Source organism: Coffea arabica, chloroplast (assembly GCF_036785885.1).
Source record: "Coffea arabica chloroplast, complete genome".
Lineage (NCBI taxonomy): Eukaryota > Viridiplantae > Streptophyta > Magnoliopsida > Gentianales > Rubiaceae > Coffea > Coffea arabica.
This window is the reverse complement of record NC_008535.1, coordinates 55,001-82,500: the sequence shown is the minus strand read 5'-3', so window position 1 is coordinate 82,500 and position 27,500 is coordinate 55,001. Positions and strand designations below refer to the sequence as shown.

The 27,500-nt window shown below is 34.9% G+C and overlaps 32 protein-coding genes and 2 non-coding genes across 35 annotated transcripts in view. All coding sequences in view use genetic code 11, as the record gives it.

Annotated features, from left to right (window-relative positions):
* rpl16 (ribosomal protein L16) overlaps nt 1-242 on the top strand; it is a 1,408-nt gene extending 1,166 nt beyond the window's left edge. The window contains exon 2 of the mRNA in view: nt 1-242. This exon is cut by the window's left edge and continues 157 nt beyond it. Coding sequence (YP_817520.1) covers nt 1-242 — 242 coding nt within the window.
* A 122-nt stretch (nt 243-364) lies between these two features.
* rpl14 (ribosomal protein L14) lies at nt 365-733 on the top strand. The gene has a single exon. The coding sequence runs from the start codon at nt 365-367 to the stop codon at nt 731-733; it is 369 nt and encodes a 122-aa protein (YP_817519.1).
* Nucleotides 734-901: 168 nt separating this feature from the next.
* On the top strand, nt 902-1,306 carry rps8 (ribosomal protein S8). Its single transcript has one exon. It carries the CDS (start codon nt 902-904, stop codon nt 1,304-1,306), a length of 405 nt encoding a protein of 134 aa, YP_817518.1.
* Nucleotides 1,307-1,433: 127 nt separating this feature from the next.
* On the top strand, nt 1,434-1,667 carry infA (translation initiation factor 1). Its single transcript has one exon. The coding sequence runs from the start codon at nt 1,434-1,436 to the stop codon at nt 1,665-1,667; it is 234 nt and encodes a 77-aa protein (YP_817517.1).
* Nucleotides 1,668-1,786: 119 nt separating this feature from the next.
* rpl36 (ribosomal protein L36) lies at nt 1,787-1,900 on the top strand. The gene has a single exon. It carries the CDS (start codon nt 1,787-1,789, stop codon nt 1,898-1,900), a length of 114 nt encoding a protein of 37 aa, YP_817516.1.
* Nucleotides 1,901-2,001: 101 nt separating this feature from the next.
* Nucleotides 2,002-2,418, top strand: rps11 (ribosomal protein S11). The gene has a single exon. It carries the CDS (start codon nt 2,002-2,004, stop codon nt 2,416-2,418), a length of 417 nt encoding a protein of 138 aa, YP_817515.1.
* A 74-nt stretch (nt 2,419-2,492) lies between these two features.
* On the top strand, nt 2,493-3,500 carry rpoA (RNA polymerase alpha subunit). The gene has a single exon. The coding sequence runs from the start codon at nt 2,493-2,495 to the stop codon at nt 3,498-3,500; it is 1,008 nt and encodes a 335-aa protein (YP_817514.1).
* A 178-nt stretch (nt 3,501-3,678) lies between these two features.
* On the bottom strand, nt 3,679-4,880 carry petD (cytochrome b6/f complex subunit IV). The gene is made up of 2 exons: nt 4,873-4,880; nt 3,679-4,153 (listed from the first exon to the last, which is right to left on the bottom strand). Exons 1-2 carry the CDS (start codon nt 4,878-4,880, stop codon nt 3,679-3,681), a joined length of 483 nt encoding a protein of 160 aa, YP_817513.1.
* A 192-nt stretch (nt 4,881-5,072) lies between these two features.
* petB (cytochrome b6) lies at nt 5,073-6,485 on the bottom strand. Its single transcript has 2 exons — nt 6,480-6,485; nt 5,073-5,714 (listed from the first exon to the last, which is right to left on the bottom strand). Exons 1-2 carry the CDS (start codon nt 6,483-6,485, stop codon nt 5,073-5,075), a joined length of 648 nt encoding a protein of 215 aa, YP_817512.1.
* A 129-nt stretch (nt 6,486-6,614) lies between these two features.
* psbH (photosystem II protein H) lies at nt 6,615-6,836 on the bottom strand. Its single transcript has one exon. The coding sequence runs from the start codon at nt 6,834-6,836 to the stop codon at nt 6,615-6,617; it is 222 nt and encodes a 73-aa protein (YP_817511.1).
* Nucleotides 6,837-6,942: 106 nt separating this feature from the next.
* Nucleotides 6,943-7,074, top strand: psbN (photosystem II protein N). The gene has a single exon. It carries the CDS (start codon nt 6,943-6,945, stop codon nt 7,072-7,074), a length of 132 nt encoding a protein of 43 aa, YP_817510.1.
* A 66-nt stretch (nt 7,075-7,140) lies between these two features.
* On the bottom strand, nt 7,141-7,248 carry psbT (photosystem II protein T). Its single transcript has one exon. It carries the CDS (start codon nt 7,246-7,248, stop codon nt 7,141-7,143), a length of 108 nt encoding a protein of 35 aa, YP_817509.1.
* Nucleotides 7,249-7,433: 185 nt separating this feature from the next.
* Nucleotides 7,434-8,960, bottom strand: psbB (photosystem II 47 kDa protein). Its single transcript has one exon. The coding sequence runs from the start codon at nt 8,958-8,960 to the stop codon at nt 7,434-7,436; it is 1,527 nt and encodes a 508-aa protein (YP_817508.1).
* A 465-nt stretch (nt 8,961-9,425) lies between these two features.
* On the top strand, nt 9,426-11,419 carry clpP (ATP-dependent Clp protease proteolytic subunit). Its single transcript has 3 exons — nt 9,426-9,496; nt 10,273-10,564; nt 11,192-11,419. Exons 1-3 carry the CDS (start codon nt 9,426-9,428, stop codon nt 11,417-11,419), a joined length of 591 nt encoding a protein of 196 aa, YP_817507.1.
* A 145-nt stretch (nt 11,420-11,564) lies between these two features.
* On the top strand, nt 11,565-11,678 carry rps12 (ribosomal protein S12; one part of a trans-spliced gene, as the record gives it; the record has 2 gene entries for this part). Coding sequences YP_817506.1 and YP_817461.1 both cover nt 11,565-11,678 — 114 coding nt within the window.
* Nucleotides 11,679-12,450: 772 nt separating this feature from the next.
* Nucleotides 12,451-12,849, top strand: rpl20 (ribosomal protein L20). Its single transcript has one exon. It carries the CDS (start codon nt 12,451-12,453, stop codon nt 12,847-12,849), a length of 399 nt encoding a protein of 132 aa, YP_817505.1.
* A 221-nt stretch (nt 12,850-13,070) lies between these two features.
* Nucleotides 13,071-13,376, bottom strand: rps18 (ribosomal protein S18). Its single transcript has one exon. The coding sequence runs from the start codon at nt 13,374-13,376 to the stop codon at nt 13,071-13,073; it is 306 nt and encodes a 101-aa protein (YP_817504.1).
* Nucleotides 13,377-13,541: 165 nt separating this feature from the next.
* rpl33 (ribosomal protein L33) lies at nt 13,542-13,742 on the bottom strand. Its single transcript has one exon. The coding sequence runs from the start codon at nt 13,740-13,742 to the stop codon at nt 13,542-13,544; it is 201 nt and encodes a 66-aa protein (YP_817503.1).
* Nucleotides 13,743-14,198: 456 nt separating this feature from the next.
* psaJ (photosystem I subunit IX) lies at nt 14,199-14,333 on the bottom strand. The gene has a single exon. It carries the CDS (start codon nt 14,331-14,333, stop codon nt 14,199-14,201), a length of 135 nt encoding a protein of 44 aa, YP_817502.1.
* A 367-nt stretch (nt 14,334-14,700) lies between these two features.
* On the top strand, nt 14,701-14,774 carry trnP-UGG. The gene has a single exon. It is a non-coding gene; the product is annotated as a tRNA-Pro (tRNA).
* A 159-nt stretch (nt 14,775-14,933) lies between these two features.
* Nucleotides 14,934-15,007, top strand: trnW-CCA. The gene has a single exon. It is a non-coding gene; the product is annotated as a tRNA-Trp (tRNA).
* A 124-nt stretch (nt 15,008-15,131) lies between these two features.
* Nucleotides 15,132-15,245, bottom strand: petG (cytochrome b6/f complex subunit V). Its single transcript has one exon. The coding sequence runs from the start codon at nt 15,243-15,245 to the stop codon at nt 15,132-15,134; it is 114 nt and encodes a 37-aa protein (YP_817501.1).
* A 168-nt stretch (nt 15,246-15,413) lies between these two features.
* On the bottom strand, nt 15,414-15,509 carry petL (cytochrome b6/f complex subunit VI). The gene has a single exon. It carries the CDS (start codon nt 15,507-15,509, stop codon nt 15,414-15,416), a length of 96 nt encoding a protein of 31 aa, YP_817500.1.
* A 1,069-nt stretch (nt 15,510-16,578) lies between these two features.
* Nucleotides 16,579-16,830, top strand: psbE (photosystem II protein V). Its single transcript has one exon. It carries the CDS (start codon nt 16,579-16,581, stop codon nt 16,828-16,830), a length of 252 nt encoding a protein of 83 aa, YP_817499.1.
* A 9-nt stretch (nt 16,831-16,839) lies between these two features.
* On the top strand, nt 16,840-16,959 carry psbF (photosystem II protein VI). The gene has a single exon. It carries the CDS (start codon nt 16,840-16,842, stop codon nt 16,957-16,959), a length of 120 nt encoding a protein of 39 aa, YP_817498.1.
* A 23-nt stretch (nt 16,960-16,982) lies between these two features.
* Nucleotides 16,983-17,099, top strand: psbL (photosystem II protein L). Its single transcript has one exon. The coding sequence runs from the start codon at nt 16,983-16,985 to the stop codon at nt 17,097-17,099; it is 117 nt and encodes a 38-aa protein (YP_817497.1).
* A 134-nt stretch (nt 17,100-17,233) lies between these two features.
* On the top strand, nt 17,234-17,356 carry psbJ (photosystem II protein J). Its single transcript has one exon. It carries the CDS (start codon nt 17,234-17,236, stop codon nt 17,354-17,356), a length of 123 nt encoding a protein of 40 aa, YP_817496.1.
* Nucleotides 17,357-18,234: 878 nt separating this feature from the next.
* Nucleotides 18,235-19,194, bottom strand: petA (cytochrome f). Its single transcript has one exon. The coding sequence runs from the start codon at nt 19,192-19,194 to the stop codon at nt 18,235-18,237; it is 960 nt and encodes a 319-aa protein (YP_817495.1).
* Nucleotides 19,195-19,454: 260 nt separating this feature from the next.
* On the bottom strand, nt 19,455-20,144 carry cemA (envelope membrane protein). The gene has a single exon. It carries the CDS (start codon nt 20,142-20,144, stop codon nt 19,455-19,457), a length of 690 nt encoding a protein of 229 aa, YP_817494.1.
* Nucleotides 20,145-20,989: 845 nt separating this feature from the next.
* ycf4 (photosystem I assembly protein Ycf4) lies at nt 20,990-21,544 on the bottom strand. Its single transcript has one exon. It carries the CDS (start codon nt 21,542-21,544, stop codon nt 20,990-20,992), a length of 555 nt encoding a protein of 184 aa, YP_817493.1.
* A 405-nt stretch (nt 21,545-21,949) lies between these two features.
* psaI (photosystem I subunit VIII) lies at nt 21,950-22,060 on the bottom strand. Its single transcript has one exon. The coding sequence runs from the start codon at nt 22,058-22,060 to the stop codon at nt 21,950-21,952; it is 111 nt and encodes a 36-aa protein (YP_817492.1).
* A 750-nt stretch (nt 22,061-22,810) lies between these two features.
* Nucleotides 22,811-24,346, bottom strand: accD (acetyl-CoA carboxylase beta subunit). Its single transcript has one exon. The coding sequence runs from the start codon at nt 24,344-24,346 to the stop codon at nt 22,811-22,813; it is 1,536 nt and encodes a 511-aa protein (YP_817491.1).
* Nucleotides 24,347-24,998: 652 nt separating this feature from the next.
* On the bottom strand, nt 24,999-26,444 carry rbcL (ribulose-1,5-bisphosphate carboxylase/oxygenase large subunit). The gene has a single exon. It carries the CDS (start codon nt 26,442-26,444, stop codon nt 24,999-25,001), a length of 1,446 nt encoding a protein of 481 aa, YP_817490.1.
* Nucleotides 26,445-27,218: 774 nt separating this feature from the next.
* atpB (ATP synthase CF1 beta subunit) overlaps nt 27,219-27,500 on the top strand; it is a 1,497-nt gene continuing 1,215 nt past the window's right edge. The window contains exon 1 of the mRNA in view: nt 27,219-27,500. This exon is cut by the window's right edge and continues 1,215 nt beyond it. Coding sequence (YP_817489.1) covers nt 27,219-27,500 — 282 coding nt within the window.

The window sequence follows — 27,500 nt, the reverse complement described above, 5'->3', positions numbered from 1 at the left end:
GAAATGTACGCCGTGGTGGAAAAATATGGGTACGTATATTTCCAGACAAACCGATTACAGCGAGACCTGCCGAGACACGTATGGGTTCGGGGAAAGGATCCCCCGAATATTGGGTAGCTGTTGTTAAACCGGGTCGAATACTTTATGAAATGGGTGGAGTAACAGAACATATAGCTAGAAGGGCTATTTCAATAGCAGCATCCAAAATGCCTATACGGACTCAATTCATTATTTCGAGATAAAGGATAAATAAAGTAGAACCAATAGAAATGAGTCTTGGAAAATTGCAATTTTTTTATTTTAGACAAAGAATATTTCTTTTTTTCTTCGTCCTTTGCATTGAAAGAACAGATTTCAAAATGATATGATTCAACCTCAAACCCATTTAAATGTAGCAGATAACAGCGGGGCTCGAGAATTGATGTGTATTCGAATCATAGGAGCTAGCAATCGTCGATATGCTCATATTGGTGATGTTATTGTTGCTGTGATCAAAGAAGCAGTACCAAATATGCCCCTAGAAAGGTCAGAAGTCGTCAGAGCTGTAATTGTGCGTACCTGTAAAGAACTCAAACGTGACAATGGTATGATAATACGATATGATGACAACGCTGCAGTTGTTATTGACCAAGAAGGAAATCCAAAAGGAACTCGAATTTTTGGCGCGATCGCCCGGGAGTTGAGACAATTAAATTTTACTAAAATAGTCTCATTAGCTCCCGAGGTATTATAAGATCGTGATATGTTTAAAGCGGGGTATTTGAAAGAAATAGATTAAGAAATAGATTGTATCTCACGTATATACCTTTATTAATTACTCATAAACAAACAAATTAAGTAAAAAAAAAGAAAAGCATGTTGATTATATCAAATTTTGAGTCACTAACAATTATAGTTAATCATGGGTAGGGACACTGTTGCTGAGATAATAACCTCTATACGAAATGCTGATATGGATAAAAAAAGAGTGGTTCGAATAACATCTACTAATATTACCGAAAATATCGTTAAAATACTTTTACGAGAAGGTTTTATCGAAAATGCGAGAAAACATCGAGAAAACAACAAATATTTTTTGGTTTTAACGCTGCGACATAGAAGGAACAGGAAAGGGCCCCATAGAAATATTTTTAATTTAAAACGGATCAGTCGACCCGGTCTACGAATTTATGCTAACTCTCAACGAATTCCTCGAATTTTAGGTGGGATGGGGATTGTAATTTTTTCTACTTCTCGAGGAATAATGACAGACCGAGAGGCTCGACTAGAAGGAATCGGTGGAGAAATTTTGTGTTATATATGGTAATCTTTTTAATATACAAATTAGATTCGAAACTTACTATTTTTAATTGTAAAAAAAAAAAGAAAAGGAACGAGTTGTCTAATATTGTTCCTCCTCCATTAGTTGATACTTCAAGGGGGCTTTACCTGGAATGAAAGAACAAAAATGGACTCATGAAGGTTTAATTACCGAATCGCTTCCCAATGGCATGTTCCGGGTTCGTTTAGATAATGAAGATCTGATTCTAGGTTATGTTTCAGGAAAGATCCGACGCAGTTTTATCCGGATACTACCAGGAGATAGAGTCAAAATTGAAGTAAGTCGTTATGATTCAACCAGAGGACGCATAATTTATCGACTCCGCAACAAGGATTCAAAGGATTAAGTGATTTTTTAACTTGAACATTCCTTTCGCGAGAATATGATTCAAGATGCAAAATCTAAAGAAACTTATTTTCTTCCAACCAAGAAGTAGATTCAAATTTAAGATAAGGAATGACAAATATGAAAATAAGAGCTTCTGTTCGTAAAATTTGTGACAAATGTCGACTAATCCGCAGGCGAGGGCGAATTATAGTAATTTGTTCCAACCCGAGACATAAACAAAGACAGGGATAATCAGACTCGCTAAAGCAAGTGATACATAAATAAGGAATCTTTTTTAACATGAAATGGATATATCCATATATCTCTGACTCATATTTATGAGATGATAAAATATGGCAAAAGCTATACCGAGAGTTGGTTCACGTAAGAACGGACGTATTAGTTCACGTAAGAGTGCGCGTAGAATACCAAAGGGAGTTATTCATGTTCAAGCAAGTTTTCATAATACCATTGTCACTGTTACAGATGTACGGGGTCGAGTGGTTTCTTGGTCCTCCGCCGGTACTTGTGGATTCAGAGGTACGAGAAGAGGGACACCATTTGCTGCTCAAACCGCAGCAGCAAATGCTATTCGTACAGTAGTGGATCAAGGTATGCAACGAGCAGAAGTCATGATAAAAGGTCCCGGCCTCGGGAGAGACGCAGCGCTTCGAGCTATTCGTAGAAGTGGTATAGTATTAACTTTCGTACGAGATGTAACTCCTATGCCACATAATGGCTGTAGACCTCCCAAAAAAAGACGTGTGTAGAAATGTCTATTGAAGAACTTTGAAGAAAAACAAGAGAAATAAATGATTCAATGATCTAATCAAATATTATTACTATGGTTCGAGAGAAAATAACAGTATCTACTCGGACACTAGAGTGGAAGTGTGTTGAATTAAGAACAGACAGTAAACGTCTTTATTATGGGCGTTTTATTCTGTCTCCACTGATGAAAGGTCAAGCCGACACAATAGGCATTGCAATGCGACGAGCTTTGCTTGGAGAAATAGAAGGAACATGTATCACACGTGTAAAATCTGAGAAAGTCGCACATGAATATTCTACCATAGCGGGTATTCAAGAATCGGTACATGAAATCTTAATGAATTTGAAAGAAATTGTATTCAGAAGTAATCTATATGGAACTTGTGATGCATCTATTTGTGTCAGGGGTCCTGGATATGTAACTGCTCAAGATATCGTCTTACCGCCTTATGTAGAAATCGTTGATAATACACAACATATAGCTAGATTGATGGAACCAATCAATTTGTGTATTAGATTAGAAATCGAGAGAAATCGAGGATATCTTATAAAAACGCCACAGAACTTTCAAGATGGAAGTTATCCTATAGATGCTGTATTTATGCCTATTCGAAATGCGAATTATAGTATTCATTCTTATGGGAATGGGAATGAAAAACAAGAGATACTTTTTCTCGAAATATGGACAAACGGAAGTTTAACTCCGAAAGAAGCACTTCATCAAGCCTCCCGCAATTTGATTGATTTATTTATTCCATTTTTACATATGGAAGAACAAAACTCACATTTAGAGAACAATCAACACACGGTTCCTTTAGCTCCTTTTTTCTTTCATGATAAATTGGATAAACTCAGAAAAAACAAAAAAGAAATAGCATTAAAATCGATTTTTATTGACCAATCAGAATTGCCCCCAAGGATCTACAATTGCCTCAAAAGGTCCAATATATATACATTATTGGACCTTTTGAATAATAGTCAAGAAAATCTTATGAAAATTGAACATTTCCACATAGAAGATGTAAAAGAGATATTGGGCATTCTCGAAAAACAGTTGGTAATTTTTTTACCGAAAAAATAAGTTTTAAATCTATTGAATTTCTTTCGTCTTTTTTTTATTTTAGATGAAAATAGGTTTTGAATCGTTAATAAATTCATATATTCTATTTTAGAATATAGAGTCAGAATTGAATATGTGTATCTAGGGAGAATTCACTTTGAAGCGACTATTCCCTAGATACACATATTTCACAATTGAATTAAAAAAGACCCAAAGTTAGGGATTTATCAATAGGTAATGTTGCACCAATACCCAACCAAAGGGCGACTGCGGTACCAATCAAAAAGACAGTTGTCGCTACTGGACGACGAAATGGATTTTGAAATTTATTAACATTCTCTAAAAAGGGTACTGTTAATAATCCCGCAGGTACTGAAACCATTAAAAGAACACCCAACAATTTATTTGGTACTGTACGAAGTATTTGAAATACGGGAAAGAAATACCATTCCGGTAATATTTCCAAAGGAGTTGCAAATGGATCTGCCGGTTCACCAACCATTGATGGTTCTAGAACCGCTAAGCCTACGTTACATGCAATAGTACCTAGAATTACTACTGGAAAAATATATAACAGATCGTTGGGCCATGCGGGCTCTCCATAATAATTATGACCCATACCTTTAGCCAATTTAGCTCTTAATACAGGATCATTCAAGTCAGGCTTTTTTGTTATTGGGATAGGTGAATTTTTATGGATCCATCCCCCGAAGGAACCGGACATGATAATTTTTCATCATCCGGCTCGAGCAAGAATCAAAAGAACCAAACCGGCTAAAGTTTACCTATATCCACACATATATAAAGGGTTCAATGTAAGAAAAATTTTACTGAATTCTTTTTCCGAAGTTGCAAATATCGATTCCAAAGAATTCAGTTCTTACAAGTAAATACTCAATACCCAAGTAGGCTTACAAAATTAATCATGATATGATCAAGTGCTTTCTGGGTCGTCTCAGACCTTACGATTGGTATTTATTCCCCAAATATTTGTAAATACACACAAAAGGTTTACTTGTTACTAATATAGTCTAACCTCTGTTCTCCTTTAGACCCCCTGTTTCACTCCGATAGTATTATGTCATATCAATGCAGAGGAAATGAATGCATTTTCATACTATTAAATCTTAAGTTAAGTAAGTGAAATAGATAAACTATATTTTTTTTTTAGTTTATCTATTTCACTTATTATACTGGATCTTACGGAGCCTGCTCATGTACAACATGATTCGGATCTGATCATAGAAATAATTCTCTTCAAGCGAACCAGCCTATCCTCCCCTCTGTATAAGGCTTACGCGGTGGTTGGAACAAAGACACATTTGATTGTGAATTCCAATTCCAATGTGGCAGGCCTATAACTACACAGACTAATCAACAGTTCAAGTCACACACTCCCATAATCCACTTTCTCTTCAGAGAATTCCCTTCGACCCACAGTCTTATTTATTTGACAGGAATAGTTGAAGGGAGATATCCAAATACATGTCTTATTATTTTCAATAATCCATACTTATAGCAATGAAATACTATATATTCCTCCTCCAAATGATAAATGATTTATTTATTACAAAAATATATGATATATCTTCTCTATAAAGGGCCAGAAATACCTTGTTTACGTATCATTGGAAAGTGCATTAACATAAATACGGCAGTAAGAAGCGGCAATACAAAAGTGTGTAAACTATAAAAACGAGTCAAGGTGGATTGTCCCACACTAGCACTTCCGCGCAATAATTCTACCAAAGGAGATCCTATTACAGGAATAGCTTCAGGTACACCTGTTACAATTTTTACTGCCCAATAACCGATTTGGTCCCGAGGTAAGGAATAACCAGTTACACCAAAAGATGCGGTCAATACAGCCAGAACCACACCTGTAACCCAAGTCAATTCGCGAGGTTTTTTAAATCCACCGGTGAGATACACACGAAATACATGAAGAATCATCATTAGGACCATCATACTTGCTGACCATCGATGAACTGACCGTATTAACCAACCAAAGTTAGCTTCAGTCATTATGTATTGAACAGAAGCAAAAGCCTCAGTAACGGTTGGACGGTAGTAAAAAGTCATAGCAAATCCCGTAGCAACTTGGACTAAAAAACAAGTAAGCGTAATTCCCCCTAAGCAATAAAATATATTGACGTGGGGAGGAACGTATTTACTAGTTATATCATCTGCAATCGCTTGAATCTCGAGACGTTCTTCGAACCAATCATAGACTTTATTGAGATAGGTGGAACCCCCCCTGAGAACCGTATGTGAGACTTTCATCTCGTACAGCTCAAGCAAAAATACCCCAATACTATTTCCAACGGATATGTAATAGAAAGTTTGAAACTTTTTTTGAATCAAAGATTCAATCTTCTCTGAAGGTATGAAAGAAGAAAAACTCGAAAGCTCTTCTTTGTTTGGGGCGATAATACCCAAATCTCAAGTTGGCTCAGTCGTCTTTCTTACGGGCCTCTTGAATCCTCTCCTTTCCTATTTCATTTTTCTATTTATATATAATGTTTATTATTTGTTTTTTTATTGTATTAATAGGAATTCTCTTGTTAAGAACCCTATGAATTGATTTTAAAACCTCAGATTCATACTAGAAACGCGATGATTCAATAAAAAAAACTCTAACTTAAGTCAAAGATTTCCTGAGTAAGAATACTTGGACCATCACTTATTCCACGAATAGATAGAATGATTAAAAACTCAAAGAAATTTTTGTCTTTTTGTCAAAATCGAAATAGAAGAAAAACCTTTCGATTTATATTTATAAAATTGAATTCCTTTTGAAAATTGAAAATTTTTTGAGTCCGGATATGATACGAGGTCTGAACATTAAGTATGAATCATAGTTCAAATATTTCTTAATCTATTCTGTATATTCCGTGTTCCAGATACTAAAATAAATATCCGACGAAGTAGAACCATCTCTATCAAGATGACAGACCCATTCTCTGTAATATCAATAGGATCAATTATAACAAGTCACACACTCATATTCCGGAAATACAGAAACAAAGAAATTTCGCGATCGAACTCCCAAAATAGAATGGGCTCGAAATCCGAGCTCTAAATGATTGATTTTATTTTGGATTCAAAAGCTAGAACTTGGGAGTTCTTATAGCTCTAATTCATTGAAATTCCATCCAATAAAACGGAAGAATTATAAATCTCCAAAATAATAGATAGAAATACCGCAAATAGAGCCATTGCGACACCCATCAAAGGGGTTGTTCCCCACCCCGGAGCTACTTTACCATATTCTGAATTCAATGGTTTTAATAAACTCCCTACAGTAGTTCGTCTTGGACCAGATCTAGAACTGTTATCAACAGTTTGTGTAGCCATAAATCCTATTGTATTCATTGAGATCTGTTGACTTTGTATACCATTCCGTTGTAAATAAACGATCTTATCATAGATCCATTGGGGTCTTGAAATTATATAAATAATAATGGAAACAGCAACCCTAGTAGCCATCTTTATATCTGGTTTACTTGTAAGTTTTACCGGGTACGCCTTATATACCGCTTTTGGGCAACCTTCTCAACAACTAAGAGATCCGTTTGAGGAACATGGGGACTAGTTGAAGTAATGAGCCTCCCAATATTGGGAGGCTCATTACTTCAATTTCAATTGAGATAATGAAAAATCATTTTATCTTTTTAGTTGGAACTTTAGGAGGTTCTCGAAAAAAGATAGCGAAAAAAATTATCCCTAGAGTCGAGACTAAGAGGAATGTATAAACCAGTGCTTCCATAGATTCGATCGCGGTTTACAATTACAATTATAGCTTCCATACCTGTTTGTTTATTTTTTTTTTTGGGGGGGTTCTCTCCCGTATAAAGAAAGAGAAAAAGTAAAAAAGTGGTCAAGATTTCTCGGGTACCTTATGACAAATTCCAAAAAGAAAATCGAGGCAAAAGATACCAAAGCAGTGTTGTATCAGACTGCCTGTCTTCTTGTAGTTGGATCCCCAATTTTTTGGAATGCTCCAAATTCGACTTGAGCATCCAAATCCGGGTCAATACCAGCAAAAACATCTCTGAACAAGGTTCTAGCACCATGCCAAATGTGTCCGAAAAAGAAGAGCAAAGCAAATGAAGCATGTCCAAAAGTAAACCAACCCCTTGGACTGCTACGAAAAACACCATCGGATTTCAAAGTAGCACGATCTAATTCAAAAATTTCACCCAATTGAGCGCGCCTAGCATATTTTTTCACAGTAGCAGGATCGCTATAACTGACTCCATTGAGTTCACCGCCGTAGAATTCAACAGTTACACCTACTTGTTCAACACTATACTTTGATTCTGCCCTTCTAAAAGGAACATCCGCTCTAACAATTCCGTCGCCGTCTACCAAAACGACTGGAAATGTTTCAAAAAAAGTAGGCATACGACGTACAAAAAGTTCCCGCCCTTCTTTATCTCTAAAGATAGGGTGTCCCAACCATCCAATCGCTATTCCATCCCCGTTATCCATCGAACCTGCCCTGAATAATCCCCCTTTTGCCGGATTATTTCCGATGTAATCATAAAAAGCTAATTTTTCAGGAATTTTAGACCAGGCTTCTGATAAACTTTGATTTTCTGCTAGTCCAGCACTAACTCTTCGATATATCTCTTGCTGAAAGTACCCCTGATCCCATTGATAACGAGTGGGCCCAAATAATTCGATCGGAGTAGTTGCTGAACCATACCACATAGTTCCGGCAACAACAAAAGCCGCAAAAAAGACAGCAGCGATACTACTGGAAAGGACGGTTTCAATATTTCCCATACGCAATCCCTTGTATAGGCGTTGTGGTGGGCGGACGCTAAGATGGAATAACCCCGCTAATATGCCCAATGTCCCTGCTGCAATGTGATGAGAGGCTATTCCTCCCGGAACAAAAGGATCAAAACCTTCCACGCCCCATGCCGGATTTACGGGTTGTACTTTGCCCGTTAGTCCATAAGGATCGGACACCCATATTCCAGGACCATATAAGCCTGTTACATGAAATGCACCAAAACCAAAGCAAGCCACTCCTGAAAGAAATAAATGAATTCCAAAGATCTTGGGCAAATCCAAAGAAGGTTTTCCTGTACGTTCATCGCAAAATATTTCTAGATCCCAATATACCCAATGCCAGATGGCTGCCAAAAAGCATAAACCAGAAAACACAATATGTGCCCCCGCTACACCTTCGTAACTCCAAATACCCGCATTCGTTACAGTTCCCCCTGTGATACTCCAACCGCCCCATGAATTGGTAATTCCTAAACGAGTCATAAAGGGTATAACAAACATACCCTGTCTCCACATTGGATCAAGAACAGGATCGGAAGGATCAAAAACTGCTAATTCATATAGAGCCATCGAACCAGCCCAACCAGCAACCAGAGCTGTATGCATTATATGAACAGAAAGCAAGCGGCCGGGATCATTCAATACAACAGTATGAACGCGATACCAAGGCAAACCCATGGAAATACCCCTTTATCAAAGCTAAATAGACACTGCGTAACTTTATTGCATTGGAAAAGACTCTACTATAACTATCCTATGGACCCCCCTGTTCGGTGGATTATTCAGAATAGGGATTAATATTTGTTCTATTCTCTTGGTAATAAAATAATGGAACAATTCTCTTCGTAGGAACAAAGAGAAGCAAATTTATTCTATACTCGATAAGTAACAATACGCAATGGGGGTTGGATTCCATTGTCTATGAGTGAATGTGTACATACTTATTCATCGCCCTATTCATAATAATTTGCAAATTTGACTTTATTCATTCTGTTTTTCTTTATGACTTTTTCTATAACTATAATCTATGGATAAAATAAATACGATAAAAGCCAATATATATTATAAGGACAATAATAATCATATTATTACGTTTCTACATCAAAGTGAAATACAGTACTTTGTTCTTTTTTCTTTCATTTAATGCCTATTGGTGTTCCAAAAGTACCTTTCCGAAGTCCTGGAGAGGAAGATGCATCTTGGGTTGACGTATAGTGCGACTTGTCAGACATATTGGGTCCTATGGGATTTTCCCGTTTTCTCCCCCGATTGAGATATCCTCCGTTTCACCCGAGAAAGATTCATTGAATCAGCAAAAATTTGGAGCGTGAAGTGCAATTAGATCCATTTTGGAGATTAATATTAGTTCGAATAATTTATGGTTGGTTTGGTTGGACTAAATAAAAAAGAAAAAATGAAATATCCAGGCTCCGTTTAGAAAAACCCAATTCGATTGGTAATATATCTATGATTACTAGTTCTGTCATAAATGATTCCGATTTGACTTATTTGTCAAGCGGGTTACTAAATACTTGGTAGAAAGTATGAAAAAAATTGAAAAAAAAAAAAACAGAAAAAAGTCATAACAAAAAGAAATGGTAATGGGGCCTTTGTCCTATATGTGCAAATGAAAATCGGGTGAATCTTTACCCGGAGTAGAGCATAAACCTAAAAAGATGAAAGAGACCCACTCAGTAACAAGAGAATACCATCGTGATTTGGATTGATTTTCGATGAAACAATACATCAATGAGAAGTTAATTAGATGGGTTTAGTGACTTTTTTATTATATTTAGAAATAGTAAAAAAAAGAGTCAAAACTCGTGTTTATTGAAGAAGAAAAAAGCCTTTCGTTAGAAGTCAGAAAGAACCTGTTATGAGAAAAAGGACTGGAATCTATACATTGATTCTTTTTTTTTCGCAATTTTTTTGAACCGTATGCACCAAAAGGTGCATGTACGGTTTCTAAGGAATATACCTGTACCCTAATCAACCGACTTTATCGAGAAAGATTACTTTTTTTAGGTCAAGCAGTTGATAGCGAGATCTCAAATCAACTTATTGGTCTTATGATATATCTCAGTATCGAAGATGATACCAAAGATCTGTATTTGTTTATAAACTCTCCCGGCGGATGGGTAATCCCCGGAGTAGCTATTTATGATACTATGCAATTTGTACGACCAGATGTCCATACAATATGCATGGGGTTAGCCGCTTCAATGGGATCTTTTATCCTGGTTGGGGGAGAAATTACCAAACGTCTAGCATTCCCTCACGCTTGGCGCCAATGAGGTTTTTATTTGAGAGAAATTAAAGAAGACTATGCCTTCGCCCTATGAAATATGAATATTAAGTAATAATAGCATGGCACTTCGAATTCGATACGAGAAAATTTTGCATTGTCAAAAAATTAGATTATGTATCGAAAGGGTGGTATGAGAGAAAGGATATTTCCGATTTTATCTTATTTATCGGGAGTCCACTTCAGCGTCACAAACCTTTTTGTTTTTATTTTGGAAGACTCTTAACAATATTTATGTTATGTAAAGAGAGTGAAAAAAGATTTTTCCTCATTTGATTGCATCAAAAAGAAACTTTGGGATTGCTGAATCACAGACAAAAAAACAATAAAAATTAATATAAATATATAAGGCAACGGAGCCATCATAGTATTTTTTAACTATTTGGAAAGGAAGGGTGGCATTTTGATCAGTTAACCATCTGGGTCTGATATATTCTTCTCTTTCTTCAATGGAAGGGAAGGGTCAATTTTATTGTAGAGCCGTATGCAATGCACAAAAGATAAAAGATGCCCGTACGGTTGTTCAATTCTATCCTTTTCCTATTATTATTTATCTTTCTTTTCTCTTCCGAGATAGAGGAACTTTTTATTATGTTATATCATCAGGGTAATGATCCATCAACCTGCTAGTTCGTTTTATGAGGCACAAGCGGGAGAATTTATCCTGGAAGCGGAAGAACTGCTGAAACTGCGTGAAACCCTCACAAGGGTTTATGTACAAAGAACGGGCAAACCTTTATGGGTTGTATCCGAAGACATGGAAAGAGATGTTTTTATGTCAGCAACAGAAGCACAAGCTTATGGAATTGTTGATCTTGTAGCGGTTGAATGAAAATAACATGGATTTCACGAAAATCCGCGATTTGAGATTTTATCTCTGACTTTAATATTCTATTACATATTTATTAATATAGAAGTAATTCATAATCATCCGGTTAGGATCAATCTAAACCAGTCCATTATGTATACAATTCAACATGCCAACTATTAAACAACTTATTAGAAATGCAAGACAGCCAATAAGAAATGTCACGAAATCCCCCGCCCTTCGGGGATGCCCTCAGCGTCGAGGAACATGTACTCGGGTGTATGTGCGACTCGTTTAGATCATATCATGAGCAGGCACAAAAGTAAAAAAACAACCTCTCCAGTATCAATGATACGTACCGGCGAATATAATATGTAAGAGGGGGACTCCATTTACTATCTAAAAAAATAAGACAATCTATCATATCCCTCCATTGTGTATGAATTTTATGGTTTCCATTGGTGCAAATCCAATAATGATGAGAAGCAATTCTCCATTGGTAACAAACGGTTATCCATTAAGCGGAGAAATTTTTATTTAAAAAGTATAAAAAGTAGGCCTTATTCTGACAAGAACGGACTGAGAGGGTCAGCTACCCAGCTAATTTTCATAAAAAAATACCGTTACGGTATAGGTAGATCTCGTTGTGAAAGACCTATTACTAGATAATTCATGGGTAGAGCCAAGGAGGATGAACTATACAAGTTACCAATAACGTTGATTAAATGAAGTAAAGGCTCCGGTGTATAGAAAAGACCTCACCGTTTACGAAGTCACCATAGAAACGATGGAATCCACTATTTCTTTATCTGCCTATTTACTTTGATTTTTTACACTTATAGCGCAGAATACAATTTCTTATTTTTTTCTTAATTTCGCCTAAAACAAAAAAAAGAAAAAATCGTGGTCGGGAAGGTTATAGCAGCCAAAGCCATTGGAATTTTTACTTTATACATTGGAAAAATTCGTTTTGTTATTAATAGATTAGGAAAGGGCAAAAGAATAACTGAAAGAAAAGAAATCAATTAGTTATTCTTCAAAGTTTCAGCTGTTCAATGACTAGAATTAGACGGGGATATATAGCTCGGAGACGTAGAACAAAAATTCGTTTATTTGCATCAAGCTTTCGGGGGGCCCATTCAAGACTTACGCGAACTATTACTCAACAAAAAATAAAAGCTTTGGTTTCGGCTCATCGAGATCGGGATAGTAAAAAGAGAAATTTTCGTCGTTTGTGGATCATTCGGATAAACGCAATAATTCGTGAAAGAGTAGTAGAATGGGCACTATCCTATAGTTATAGTAGATTAATACACGATCTGTACAAGAGACAGCTGCTTCTTAATCGTAAAATACTTGCACAAATAGCTATATCAAATAGGAATTGTCTTTATATGATTTCCAATGAGTTATATAAATATAAAGAAGTCGAAGAATCCAGTGGAATAATTTAAACAGACTTTCCCGGAGTTCATTCTCCGGGAAAGTAGAGTCGAAATTACTATAAATAAAAAATGCTAAAGTAGTCAAAATCAATGAATGCGTTCAAGAAAAAAAGCTTTCTCCAATTCGTTTTTGTTCTTACGACACGATAATCAAATCTGGATTCTCGGAAAAACACTAATCTGTGTTTGAGTTCGGATTCAAATTATGTTCAAGTCAAAAAAGAGTAAGCCTATTTATTTCTAGTTCTAAGACCAGTAGTTCTAGCAGTCGACTCGGTTCTTTCAAACTGTTTCTCATTATTCAGAAAGGGTAACAAAGATAAAATACGAGCTTGTTTTATAGCAACAGTAATTAATCGTTGTTGTTTCAAGGTCAATCTATTCACCCGTCTGGATAATATTTTTCCTTGTTCACTAATAAATCGACTAATTAAACTCATGTTTCTATAATCAATTAGATCCCCCGATTGAATCGGGGGCAAACGCCTACGAACAGATCGCTTGGATTTAAGAAAAGATCGTTTGGATTTATCCATGGTTTGTTTTAGTTTATTCCTTATCCCGAAAATCCTAGTTCTTAAGTCTAATTCATTTTAACGCTATTCTAAATAGGATTTTTTTCTTTTCTATTTAAATATGTTATATATAATGCCATTTTGTCCCTTTCCTTGAAAGGGTAAGATATAGATACTCAGCTCGATCTATTTCTTTATCTCCCCATGAACCGTATGCTTGTAACAATAGGGACAGAATTTTTTCAATTCTAATCGATTGGGTGTATTGTGCCGGTTCTTTTGAGTAATATATCTGGAAATCCCCGTTGATACCTTATTAACACTGTTTCGAACACAATCGGTACATTCCAAAATCACCGTTACTCGTACGTCTTTACCCTTGGCCATGAACCCCCCTTGGATTTTTTATTTACTCAACTCGTCTATTTTCGATTCGATATTAAGAAGAAAGGAAGGAAAAAAATAGAAGTTACTAACTCGAAATCCAATTATAAAAACTATAGTAAATGAAAGTCATAGTAAATAATAAGGAATATAAAAATTTCTAAACTCTATTTCAAATCGAAGTACAGTATTTTAGTTTTCAGTTAAATCTCTTGTAATACTTTTTCCTTCGACGCGTATTTTCTATTCTTATTCTAAACCCATTTTTCTATTATTAATATTCATTTTAGAATTCGAACTTGAACCCAGGTCTCGCAGATGTTGAATCGAATCCACTTTTATTTTTTCTCTTTCCTCCCTTATTCTAAAAAGGGAAAAAAGAGAAAAGAGGAGAAGAGGGGTTAGTCACAGATATTTGATTGTATCTTTAATCTTCTTCATCCCTTCCCATGTCAATAACTAGAATGAAAAAAAGGGGAAGGTCAACGCATCCGGAAAAAAACGATTAATCTCTATCAATAGACCTGCCAAAGCCCCGAACCATAGTGTACTTAGTACTGGTGCCACGGAGAGATATGTTTTAAAATCTCGCATTGAAAACCCTCCCTTGTTTATTTATTGTAATACAGATAATGCATATATGATCAGAGGCATATGTAGTTAAGGACCGGTTATAATTGTACACATAGTCTTTAAGTTAAATTGAGTTATACAATGATCCGGTAAATAAGATTTTACCCTTTCTTAGAATCTTAAATTAAAACCAAAAAAACCTCTTACTAAGCATTTCCGAAAAATACTCATTTATTTTTATTATATATAATAAATATTATTATGTTAAACATATCTTAAATGAGACCAAAAAGACGAAATGGGCAGAAAATTGTGTAGATCAATCGACGAAATAATGATGTGGAAAACAAAACAGTAATTTTATACAATGAGACTGTAGAATAATGGAAGGGATGTGGCGCAGCTTGGTAGCGCGTTTGTTTTGGGTACAAAATGTCACGGGTTCAAATCCTGTCATCCCTACCTATTACTGCTCCTTTCAGCAGTAACGAGGGATCGACTGAGATCGATTCGAATTGGATATAATCTTTCATTTTTGTGTTTATGATACTATCCATACAAAAAGTATTGGGGTTATAAAAAAATCCTTTTCTTTACAGCCTTGTCTGTTCGGATAAAAAAGCGCTCTTAGTTCAGTTCGGTAGAACGTGGGTCTCCAAAACCCGATGTCGTAGGTTCAAATCCTACAGAGCGTGGTTTTTTTATTCTTAGATCTGAACTAGATTCAGTAACAACTTGGACATCAATTAGGAATTTGACCCCCTATGGATTAAATAAAAGGAAAGGAGGAGGTCAATCAAAAAAAGATATATTAATTAATCAAAGGTCCAACTGATCACCACGCCTGTATTGTAAATATGCAGTTACGAATAATCCAGCCAAAGTAATAGGAATTAGACCTAACACGATTCCAAATAGAAAAACTTCAATCATTTCAATTTATTTGAAAGAAAAAAAAAAGAAGTAATATCTATACCTAAATATTAATCCGAATTGACATGAATCTCAATGATTGGGAATTGACAATTGAGGCAGTAAGTGTAACTATAGAATGTGCAAAATTGGTTTCTTTTTATGAATCGTTCATTTCAAATATTAATTTTAAATAAGTCGTATTTTGTTCAAACCAATAAATAGAGCTGAGGTTATAGTTAAAGCTGCTAGTAGAAAACCAAAATAACTTGTTATAGTAAGCATGAAGGGGCTAAATGAAATTTGTTTTTTATACATATGTTTATAAAGCACTTACCTAAGTTTCAATTTTTGCCAATAGGATACACAAAAATATCAATTGAAAGAATAAGTTCAATTGAAAATTTGTTATTCATCTATCATTATATACGGCGCTAATAAAGATAAAGTATAAAGTAAGAGGTATATAAAATCGATTTATCGTCTGTAACATCTACCTATTCTGCGATTTCAACCAACCCACTCATTGAGTAACTCTTAGGTAAACTAATAAAAAGAACCGGCTCATGTAACTTCATTCAAAAATGAAACTCTTTTTGAATTATTATGGAATAAAATTCGAAAATTATTTCTATTTTGATCATTTCTTCTATTTTTAAATTTATCGAATCTATTCTTGATTTTAGAGCAAAGAATAAGCATATAAACTAAACCTTTTGACTTTGCTTTAAGTTTAACTCATTAGATTTGGTAATAGGTTCATTCACATAATATCTTGAACAACTGAGAATAAAAATGTTATTACCGAATCACTCAAAAAAAGATTTTTTTGATTCAACTAAGTTTTAAAACTAATCATTTTTATTTTTTTTATAAGTTCCACATTTTATCTTTCCATATTCTAAAGCATCATCCTTGTAACTAAATCCTTCGACTTTGATCGAATATAAGAAAGCATTACAATTCTTTCTCTAAAATCAAAAATTCCTTCTACAACTACGAAAAGGGAATTTTTAGATCTCACATCTACTTACAAAAAAAATAAAAGTGTGGGAATATAATAATCTCTTTCATTGGAAGAATTTTCTATTGAATGAGGCATCATTTTACATCAACTAAAGAAAAAGTAAAGCAAAAACAAAAAAGAAATTATTTAACACTTCCTTTCGATACTGATTAAAATTGCGTTGCTGTGTCAGAAGAAGGATAGTTATACTGATTCGGTATACTCTAAAGACGCCTTCGGTACAATATTGATGATCTCACAAAAAATTTGCAGTGAATTGACATTTACTGATCTCATTTTTTACGGAATCGATCCCCTTTGACTGTACAAGAATATGTGGAGCTCAGCATGTCTGGAAGCACAGGAGAACGTTCTTTTGCTGATATTATTACCAGTATTCGATACTGGGTCATTCATAGCATTACAATACCTTCCCTATTCATTGCTGGTTGGCTATTCGTCAGCACCGGTTTAGCTTATGATGTGTTTGGAAGCCCTCGGCCAAACGAGTATTTCACAGAAAGCCGGCAGGGAATTCCATTAATAACTGGCCGTTTTGATCCTTTGGAACAACTTGATGAATTTAGTAGATCTTTTTAGGAGGCCCTAATGACTATAGATCGAACCTATCCAATTTTTACAGTACGATGGTTGGCTGTTCACGGCCTAGCTGTACCTACCGTCTTTTTTTTAGGATCAATTTCAGCAATGCAGTTCATCCAACGATAAAACTACATCCGAATTATAGAGCTATGACACAATCAAACCCGAACGAACAAAATGTTGAATTGAATCGTACCAGTCTATACTGGGGGTTATTACTCATTTTTGTACTTGCTGTTTTATTTTCCAATTATTTCTTCAATTAAGAAAAGGAAAGAGAATAAATAATCATTATAGGCATTCTCTTAACGCATTCGGAAGGATCTCATCTCATAATTATCCATGACTGTTTATGTCTCTAGCACGAACACTTGATGAAATGTGGAGGGAAGTGGGTTAAATGGCCGATACTACTGGAAGAATTCCTCTTTGGATAGTAGGTACTGTAACTGGTATTCTTGTGATCGGTTTAATAGGTGTTTTCTTTTATGGTTCATATTCCGGATTGGGTTCATCCCTGTAGTAATCGAATGAATTAAGTTGTAGACATGAAAGCGTAAGAACTTGGCGGGATTCCCTTCTTTCTTTGGCTGATTCGAAGGGGGAGGACCCGTTGAGTTCTTAAGAATCATACTTTTTTTCGTCTAAATGACAAAATAGATTTCCCTTTCTGCTGTTTCAAAAAACTTCATTTCTTTTTTTTTTTCTGATGATGTTTTTGAAAAATGAACTTCATTAAGTGATTCAGAACACTCGCCCCTTGGCAGTATCTATCGGTACTTTCATTTCAAAGTTAGAAGAAAGAAGGAATCACTCAATTTCTTGGATGATAGAATATATATTTTTGTAGATTAGATATTTGCAAATACTTTCTATACTAATAGAACTTTATTCTATTTATTTTAATATCTCATCCAATTTGAAAATTTTTATAAAAAGTTCTATTTAATCAATAAAACCCCTCTTGTTTTTTTATTTATACATCTGGAAAAATTGAAAGTAAGACTAGAAATCTTTGAAGAACAGGATCAAGAATCGTTACTCTTTTGACACAAAAAAGGGTTTAGAAAATTCCCTTTCTTGTGTCGAAGACTAGGAAGACGAATAATCTCTTCTAGAAGAGATTCTTTGTTTCCCATATATCCCTTCTATTACCCGATTACTTCTGTCAGGTATCTAATCCAATTGGATTCTATTTAGAATCTAAAACTATTGATCCATTTTATAACATTGAAATCGGGCAATAGTAACATAGCCCCATCGCCCCAATTTGACTAAAAAAATAAAGAAATAGGGTGAAAGTCAAATAGGATTCTTCAAAATCTACATACGATGACTAGCAATGCGGTAAAAGAAATTCCCAGCATCTCGTAGAAAAAGTATAAACAAGCAACCGCAAGTCTAGAAATTCATTTCGGCCAATTGAACCTTCTCGAACTGTTTCTTTTTAAGAACCAAAAAGATTTGTGCCAAAATAACAGATGCCAAGAAGAACAAAAGGCCTTGGACACGTAATGGATCTTGAAGTACTATTTCTGCATCTCCCTGACCAAATCCGCCCACATTGGGGTTACTCGTTAATGGTTGATCCAATTTGATGTATTCGCCCTCTGAAACAAGAAGTTCTGGTCCTGGGGGGATAATATCAACCACTTGACGTCCATCCGTATCTGTTATGGTTATTTCATATCCCCCTTTTTCTTTTCGTATAATTTTGCTTACTATACCTGCTCCTGTAGCATTATAAACTGTATTGTTACTCTTGCTCCCGTCGGGATAAATCTGACCCCTTCCCCTGTTCCCGCCTACGTATATAGGATATTTTAAGAAGTGAACATCCTTCTTAGTAGCGGGGTCGGGGGAAAGAATAGGAAAGGTTATTTCGCTATATTTCTGACCGGGGATAGGTCCTATCACAAGAATATTTTTTTTATTAGGGCGATAGCTCTGAAAAGACAAATTGCCTATCTTTTCTTTAATCTCGGGAGAAATACGATCGGGGGGAGCTAATTCAAACCCCTCCGGTAAAATAAGAACAGCCCCTACATTCAAACCCCCCTTTTTACCATTAGCAAGAACTTGTTTTAGTTGCTTATCATAAGGAATTCGAACAACTGCTTCAAATACAGTATCAGGAAGTACCGCCTGTGGAACCTCAATATCTACGGGCTTATTAGCTAAATGGCAATTGGCACATACAATACGCCCAGTTGCTTCGCGTGGATTTTCATAACCCTGTTGTGCGAAAATGGGATATGCATTTGAAACGGCTGTTCGAGTTATGATATATATCATGAGAGATACAGAAATAGATCGAGTAATCTGTTCCTTTATCCAAGAAAAAATATTTCTAGTTTCCATGGTCCAATCGTTGATCCCAAAATTTCTACAATAGACAATAAGTGGGGGTAAGTCGCTAGTATAGTTCCCTATCCACGATTCTGCTAGTTACTGGAATAAATTTAATGGAATAATATTTTACTGGAATATAATTATAGGATGAATCCCCCCAGATGGGTCGAAATAGAAAGCGTAAGTAGGACTTGCAATGTTTTGTTTATGTACAACTACAAAGTAACAAAGGTTCTGGTTGGATTAGATTAATATCAGTGGATCTTTTATCAGTCATTCATTGAATGATAAATAACTACAAGTGAAGGAGATACACGATTTAAATAACGGAAAATCCAATATTTAAAAATTGTATCAAGAATGACTGGAAAAGTGGAAACAAGACCAGATATAATTTGATCATTATGAACAAATCCAAGATCTTTGTAGACAGAGCCAACCATTAGTTCCCAACCATGAGGTGAATGGAATCCGATACATAAATCCGTTAATAAAAGAATAGAAAAAGCTTTGACTGTGTCGCTTAAGTTATATAGGAATTTCTGGGTCCAAGAGTTAAGAATAACAAGTTCTTCATTACCCAAAATAGAAAAACCGCTTAGAATAACAAAACAGATTATATTTGTCGAGAAGTGCAAAATCGTATGGATCCGACCCTCGTTGTATATGTTGATTAATTGGATCGCTTCTTTTTGGATTCCTATACGAAATTTTTGTAGATGTGTCTCCGAGTATTCCTCGATCAGTTCGTCTAAGACGAGGAGTTCCTCTAATTCTATGAATTTTTCTAGAATACTCTTTTCTTGAATATCATTCAAAAAAATTTCGGATTGCCCAGCATTCCACCAATTATTAACCCAAGATTCCAGACTTTTATTAAATGAGAGAGAAAGCCACCAGGGCAAAAATACTATAGATACAAGATATAAAAGGGGAGTGAATGCTTTCTTTTTTGTCATTTTTCATCTGTGAATTGTTAATCAACCCACCTCATTCATTGACTCTATGCAATCTAATATTTCTTTCACACATGAGTTCTATACAAAGTATGAAACCTATAAATCTATTTTCTTTGCGGTTATTGAATCTAGAAAGAATAGAGAAATCAATTAAGAATCCACTTTGAATGAAGAAATATTAAAAAATAACCTTTTCCGATATCTCAATCGGTCAACAAAACAAGTGTCTTTTTTCGATGAATGATCGAAAGAACCACTTTAATTTAAGTAATGAATATTAGTTATATTTTGAGACGAAAGAACTCCTTTTCTCTCAAATATCAAAATATCCAATATTTCAAAACAAATTTACTGATTACCCACAGTCAGGAATAAAATAATTGAGGGAAGGAGATTGCGATAATCAAAGTGGCAAAACAAGACAGAAATTGGCTAGTTATCATTATTAAGAAATCTAATTGTTATTTTTGTATTGGTCATTAAGGAACGCAAAAGAAAGGAGAAAAAAACGTCGATTGACAAAAAAAATAATTTATAAAATAGGATTTATCTGTATCAATTCCAACTAAATATTGAACTTAAAAAGAAGATTAATTTCTTTATACCGAAATAGTTTGATATATGAGATGAATATATTATTTCGATTTGTTACTTGTTTAATTTTAGTTGCGTGGATTTGCACACGTATAAAAAATCACGAAAAAAGTTTCCGTTTATGGTTGTTCCGCCCGCTTTAGCTTGAATAAACCTTCTGATGAAACTTCACACTTAAGTTATGTTATAGGAAAAAAGATTCTTGCATTTTTCCCTCTTGTTGAAAAAGCATCTATTTTTCCACGCATTTCTCAAAATACTTCAATTGGTACACGCAAGAAATAGGCCAATTCAGCAGCCTTTTGTTCAATTTCTCGTGGAGTCAAATTTTCATCAGTACGAGTTAAGGGAATGGTCCCCTGGCCTCGAATTTCCATATAAAGGACACGGCGTGCAAAAATACCCTCTTTAACTTCTATTCGAATGGACTGAATATCTTTTATAAGGAATCGGAGGAATATGCGACGATTTTTTCCAGGAAATCCCCAACGAAAAATACACACTATGCCTTCCTTTCTATCGAATCGATCATAACCATTGCCTACATTCCAGGAAATTGTGCACCACAAATAGGAGCTAATAAAGAGACCCGCGATTCCGTAGAAAGACATGACGATCCCTTGTGGAAAAAAAACGATTTGCTGAGAGGGAAAAAAAGATATCAAATTTCTACCAAGATAACTGGAAATTCCAACCAATAAGAATCCTACTGAACCTACAAAAAGGATAAAGGCCCAGCAGAAATTACTTATTTTTCGAGACCCCTTTATAAGTTCTATCCATATATGCTCTGATCGCAAACTCATACTTGATCCGATTACATTTTATTAGAATTGAGAGAATACTTCAAATTTTTTTGACTTTACTTTTTTTGTTTCCGAAGTAACTCTCATCAACTAGCACTAGTTTGGTGTGAACCTTTAGGAGTAATTCATCAAATTGATTAAATCTAAAATAATAGCATACTCTTCATATGATCCCACTATACATACAGATCCGCTGACTTTCTATTTCAGCCATCCGGCGATCCTGATCGATTTGAAAACAGCTAGAATTCATTTAACCATATATCGTGTTTATGCAGACATAAGAGTTCTTTCCTTTATGTTCGGCAAAAATTACATGTTATACCATATTCTACTAAATATATGTCCGTGCTATGATACAAATCTAAGTTTTGAAAAAATGGAAGATATTGGGTCCCATCGGATCTAAATAATCTTATTTTTTTGAACATGAAGAGATAAAGAAGCCATTGCAATTGCCGGAAATACTAGGCCTACTAAAGGCACAAAAATAGAGGGAAAGCTGAAAGTTATCATAGAATGGGTGCCTCGATTTATTATTTGTACCTGTTATTATTATTTATAAATAAAGATATCTTATAATAATTATAATTAAGAATTTGAATTCTTATGAATTTTAAATTTATATTTTATTATTAATTTAATTCAATTTTAAATTCTTAGTATAGATCTAAGTATCTATATATCTATATTTAAATATCTAAGTAAATATATAGAATAAACGCAAGGAGTGTAGAAGGAAATAAATGAATTTATTTATCTTTTTTATCTTTTGAATCTTTTCTTTTTATTCTACACGAAAGGGAAAGGTATGTATGATAATCTATTTTTTCTTTTCTTTGTCTTTTATTCTTGTATTCTAATTTAATAAAGAAAGAGTTTGTTACACATTATCGAAAGATTCGTTAGAATCCGAACCAACAGAGATTTTTAGCTAAATAAGGGATTTTGGGGAAATGGAAATAGAGAAAAATAAAAAAAAAACTCTTTTTTTTTTATATTTTATTTGATACGTAAGATAAAAATAAGAAATTCGTTTTGTTTGCCTAATTTGAAGAATTCAATCTTTTTTTTTAATATAGACTTCTTAATAAAAAATTGAATTAAGAATCAGAAATAAGAAATATAAGTAAAAAAGAATTATCCACAACTTTTGATTCGTTCTACAATTTGAACTTATGCCACCAAAGAAAATTCCATTCTTATTTCCTTTGATTCCGATAAACTAACTACTCGTTTATTACAAATAACAAATAATTGTTGAACTTAGTGCTCTGTTTCATTTTGATTCAAAGGAACGAAAGCATGGAACTTAAATAACTCACTAAGAACGCTTTTTAAAAGATTACGCGGTACGATTAGGTCGAATAAACCCTTCTGGAATAAATATTCAGCGGCTTGTGAACCTTCAGGTACTGTTGTATTCAATGTTTGTTCAATTACTCTTTTACCTGCAAATGCAATATAGGCGTTGGGTTCGGCAATAATGATATCACCCAACATACCAAAACTGGCTGTTACTCCGCCAGTAGTAGGAGATGTAAGGATTGATACATAAAATAACTTTTTATTTGATTGATAATCATATAAAGCAGACGAAATTTTAGCCATTTGCATCAAGCTCAAACTTCCTTCTTGCATGCGTGCCCCCCCCGAAGCACATACTATAATAAGAGGTAGCAACTCTTTGGTAGCGTATTCAATCAAACGGGTTATTTTTTCCCCAACTACGGATCCCATACTACCCCCCATAAACTGAAAATCCATAACCCCAACTGCTACGGGAATGCCGTTTAGTTGGCCTATGCCTGTTTGAACAGCCTCGGTTAATCCTGTCTTCTTTTGATAAGAATCAATACGATCTTTATAAGGTTCCTCCTCCGAATGAAATTCAATGGGATCCAGAGAGGCCATGTCTTCATCCATAGGATCCCAAGTACCAGGATCGATCGAAAGTTCGATTCTTTCTGAACTATTCATTTTCAAATGATATCCACATTGTTCACAAATATTCATTTTTGATTTCAAAAATTTCTTATAATTTAATCCATAACAATTTTCACATTGAACCCACAAATGCCTATATTTTTGAGTTACATCGAGATCATTAGAACTTTCTATTATAGTAAAATCGCTCCCCTTCACGTGGGTTTGTATATCCGAAACCTCTCCTTCACTATTATTTCTACTTTCACCACAAATGGAACTATAGATGTAACTATCGCTGTAATTATCCCCTCCACTTACAATGGAAGTCTCAATCCAAATTTGAGACTGAAGATAACTGTCAATGCAACTATTAATATGATTATTCCAACTATATTGAGTATCATACATGTAATGATTATAGTAGGTATCTTCGCTCGTAGATCCATTATTCAGATAACTAGAATTCCAATAAGTATTTTTTAGTTCACTCCGAAACGAATGATTGTTGTCAATCTCAAAAATTTGATTTTCAATATCAAAATATATGGAAAAATTGTCTCCATTACTATCCTTAACTAAAAAAGTGTCATCGGAGATGAAATTCCGAATGTCTTTAACGACGAATAAATGATCAACCTTACTGTAACTAGAATCGTCACGACCCCCCCAACTCTGAATGTTTTTAGTCCTATCTTTTATATCCGGCTCATCACCTTCACTGGCATTTTCAATAGAACCAAGACTTTCCGTTGATTTATTTAGCCCACACCGGCATTCGAACTCCTTCTTAAACAACATCGAATTAAACCACCATCTTTCCATAGACTTTTCTTGCCTCCTATTTGCATGAAAATACAATAGATGAATAGTCATTCGATCCAAAATTTATTTATTTGAATTTGAATATTTTATTTCCTATATAAAATAAACATAGAAATCCAATCACTAGAATTTTTTTAGTAACTAATAAAATAGGGAGTTTGAGTATTGAAAAAAATTCTTTTTTGTTTTGTGGAAATTCGGGGGTAATATGTCACTATACATGAATATAATATGATGGAACCCCTCTTCATTATAAATATCATGATAAAGAGTACTTTCTCCTATGTCGTGTCAAATTCGCATCGAAAAAAAAAAAGAAATATTTGTTTTATTCTATAAATCTTTTTTCGTAAAATCTCGTCTAATAACTAACTAATAATAAGTAATAACTTAAGGTTTTATTCCATCAATAGGGAACGAAAAGGACAATATACGGGATAGGTATAAAACGGCTTGCTTGGGGGAAACTGCAGAATATAAAAGAATATGCCAACCCTAAGGATCCAGAGGATTAATTGTGGATCCAAGACAGTAATAGAAAGATTTTATTCTTAGATTTTTTATTTAATTTAAAATATTCTTTATCTAGATAAGTATGTATTTATCTAAAATAGATGCAATAGAATCTTTGTATTCGGCTCAATCTTTTAATAAAAAGATTGGGCCGAGTTTAATTGAAATTTAACTAAGAGAAAAAAGGTAATTACAAATCTTTCTCTTTATCCAATTTATCCATCGCTTCAAAATTAAATCGGATTTCCTTCCATACCTCACAAGCAGCAGCTAGTTCAGGACTCCATTTACTAGCCTCGCGGATAATTTCATTACCCTCAGCAGCAAGATCACGCCCTTCATTACGAGCTTTTACACATGCTTCTAGAGCTACTCGATTCGCTACAGCACCTGGCGCATTACCCCAAGGGTGTCCTAAAGTTCCTCCACCGAACTGTAGTACAGAATCATCCCCAAAAATCTCGGTCAGAGCAGGCATATGCCAAACGTGAATACCTCCTGAAGCCACGGGTATAACACCTGGTAGAGAGACCCAATCTTGAGTGAAATAAATACCGCGGCTTCGGTCTTTTTCAATAAAATCATCACGCAGTAAATCAACAAAGCCCAAAGTGATATCTCTTTCCCCTTCAAGTTTACCTACTACGGTACCGGCGTGAATATGATCTCCACCAGACATACGTAACCCTTTAGCTAGTACGCGGAAGTGCATACCATGATTCTTCTGTCTATCAATAACCGCATGCATTGCGCGGTGGATGTGAAGAAGTAGGCCATTATCTCGGCAATAATGGGCCAAGCTAGTATTTGCAGTGAATCCCCCTGTTAAGTAATCATGCATTACGATAGGAACTCCTAATTCTCTAGCAAATACAGCTCTTTTGATCATTTCTTCGCATGTACCTGCAGTAGCATTCAAGTAATGCCCTTTGATTTCACCTGTTTCAGCCTGTGCTTTAAAAAGCGCTTCAGCACAAAAGCAGAAACGATCTCTCCAACGCATAAATGGTTGGGAGTTCACGTTTTCATCGTCTTTGGTAAAATCAAGTCCCCCGCGAAGACATTCATAAACAGCTCTACCATAGTTTTTAGCAGATAAACCTAATTTAGGTTTAATAGTACATCCCAACAGGGGACGACCATACTTGTTCAATTTATCTCTCTCAACTTGGATGCCATGAGGCGGCCCTTGGAAGGTTTTAATATAAGCAGGTGGGACTCGCAAATCTTCCAGACGTAGAGCGCGCAGGGCTTTGAACCCAAATACATTACCTACAATGGAAGTAAACATGTTAGTAACAGAACCTTCTTCAAAAAGGTCTAAGGGGTAAGCTACATAAGCAATATATTGATTTTCTTCCCCAGGAACTGGCTCGATGTGATAGCATCGCCCTTTGTAACGATCAAGGCTGGTAAGCCCATCGGTCCACACAGCTGTCCATGTACCAGTAGAAGATTCGGCAGCTACCGCGGCCCCCGCTTCTTCAGGTGGAACTCCCGGTTGAGGAGTTACTCGGAATGCTGCCAAGATATCAGTATCTTTGGTTTCGTATTCAGGAGTATAATAAGTCAATTTGTACTCTTTAACACCAGCTTTGAATCCAACACTTGCTTTAGTCTCTGTTTGTGGTGACATAAATCCCTCCCTACAACTCATGAATTAAGAATTCTCACAACAACAAGGTCTACTCGACACGAATTAGCTGTTAATTAAACTTTTCACAAGAATCTTTCACAAAATTCCCAACTAATACTAATATTATCAACTAATCAGAATGTTTGATTATTATTATTAGACCAGATCATGCGATTTGCCAAATACATCATTATTGTATACTCTTTCATATATATAGCGCAACCCAAATTTTCTTTTTTACCCCTTTGGAATCAAAATAACTAACTAATAAGAAATTCCCCTTGACAGCGCTATATGTTGTATATGTAAATCCTAGATGTGAAAATGTACAGAATTCGTGATATAGGTATAAAAAAAGAAAAAATGAAAAAAAGGCTCGGCGTAAATCGATATGCTGAAATAAAAAAGAAATCCAATGGGATAGAAATAATGAATCGTAATGTAAATAGAGTTCAGGTTCGAATTCCATAGAATGGATAATAGAGATGGGATTATCTATAATGATAGATAAATGAAAGACCTTTCTCAACATTCCTATTTCATCCACTTGAAATTCTAAAAATAAAATAGATTGATTGAATTTGAAAATTCATTGTTTGAATAAAGAAACAATTGAGTTGGATTCGATTGAATGGTACCAACCAAATGGAGAGCTTATTCCCAATTCTTATTGAATAAATTGAATTAACTGATCGACGCGCTATTGGATATTTGTTTTGAATTCGATAATTTAATTTTCGCAAAAAATTTGACATATTTTCTTTATTAATTATTATGAAAATAAATCCTACTACTTCTGGTTCTGGGGTTTCCACGCTTGAAAAAAAAAACATGGGGCGTATTGTCCAAATCATCGGCCCGGTACTAGATGTAGCCTTTCCGGCGGGCAAGATGCCGAATATTTATAACGCCCTAGTAGTTAAAGGTCGAGATACTGTTGGTCAACCAATTAATGTAACTTGTGAGGTACAGCAATTATTAGGAAATAATCGCGTTAGAGCTGTAGCTATGAGTTCTACAGATGGTCTAACGAGAGGAATGGAAGTGATTGACACG